The sequence below is a fragment of the Phalaenopsis equestris genome, unplaced genomic scaffold (genome assembly GCF_001263595.1).
Source record: "Phalaenopsis equestris unplaced genomic scaffold, ASM126359v1 Scaffold000840, whole genome shotgun sequence".
Taxonomy (NCBI): Eukaryota; Viridiplantae; Streptophyta; class Magnoliopsida; order Asparagales; family Orchidaceae; genus Phalaenopsis; species Phalaenopsis equestris.
In genome coordinates, this window is record NW_018165280.1 from 2012100 (window position 1) to 2012659 (window position 560).

Consider the following 560-nt stretch of genomic DNA (forward strand, 5'->3'; position numbering starts at 1 on the left):
TCGGGTCGAGCTGCTTGTAAGACCGAAATCCTCTGCTGGCAGCCCTGTCGCAAATTTCCGGCCCTTGCTCGATGACTGTTCCTCCTCCGTCTCGCCGCACCGCACAACCTGCGGTGCTAATCCAGTCGATCAACGCTTCCACTGCTCACCGAATCTGTCGCGATTTGGCTGCCTGCAACGCGATTTTCTTGCTCCTCTGTTCGTGAATGTCGAACCCCTTTTCTTCGTCGCTGGCTGCGAACACCTTTACGCGGGCACCTCTAGCAAAGAAGTATGGATCTTCCCATTGACGACGCCAATTGTTGTGAGATATGTACTTCCTGGCACAGAAATGAGACAAAAAAGAACACAAGCAAACACAGATCGTTTACGTGGTTCGATTCAACTGGATCTACGTCCACGGAAGGGAATCCATCAAATAGTTCACTAAGGCAAAAGAAATGGAGAATACATAGCTTATACATCGAGATGAGCCCTCATCTTCCTTCTATGACCTCCCTCTCAAGCGGCACCTTGATGCAAGGCCTCAAGATGCTCTCCTCCTCTCTAGCTCTCTAGCT

The 560-nt window shown here is 50.5% G+C and overlaps 1 protein-coding gene across 1 annotated transcript in view; it reads left to right on the forward strand.

Moving 5' to 3' along the window:
* The first annotated feature begins 71 nt into the window (after positions 1–71).
* The window catches only part of LOC110031563, a 19612-nt gene continuing 19123 nt past the window's right edge, over positions 72–560 (forward strand). Inside the window, exon 1 of the mRNA XM_020734811.1 lies at positions 72–179. Within this exon, the coding sequence (XP_020590470.1) occupies positions 72–179 (108 nt within the window). The remainder of the gene's footprint in view (positions 180–560) is intronic.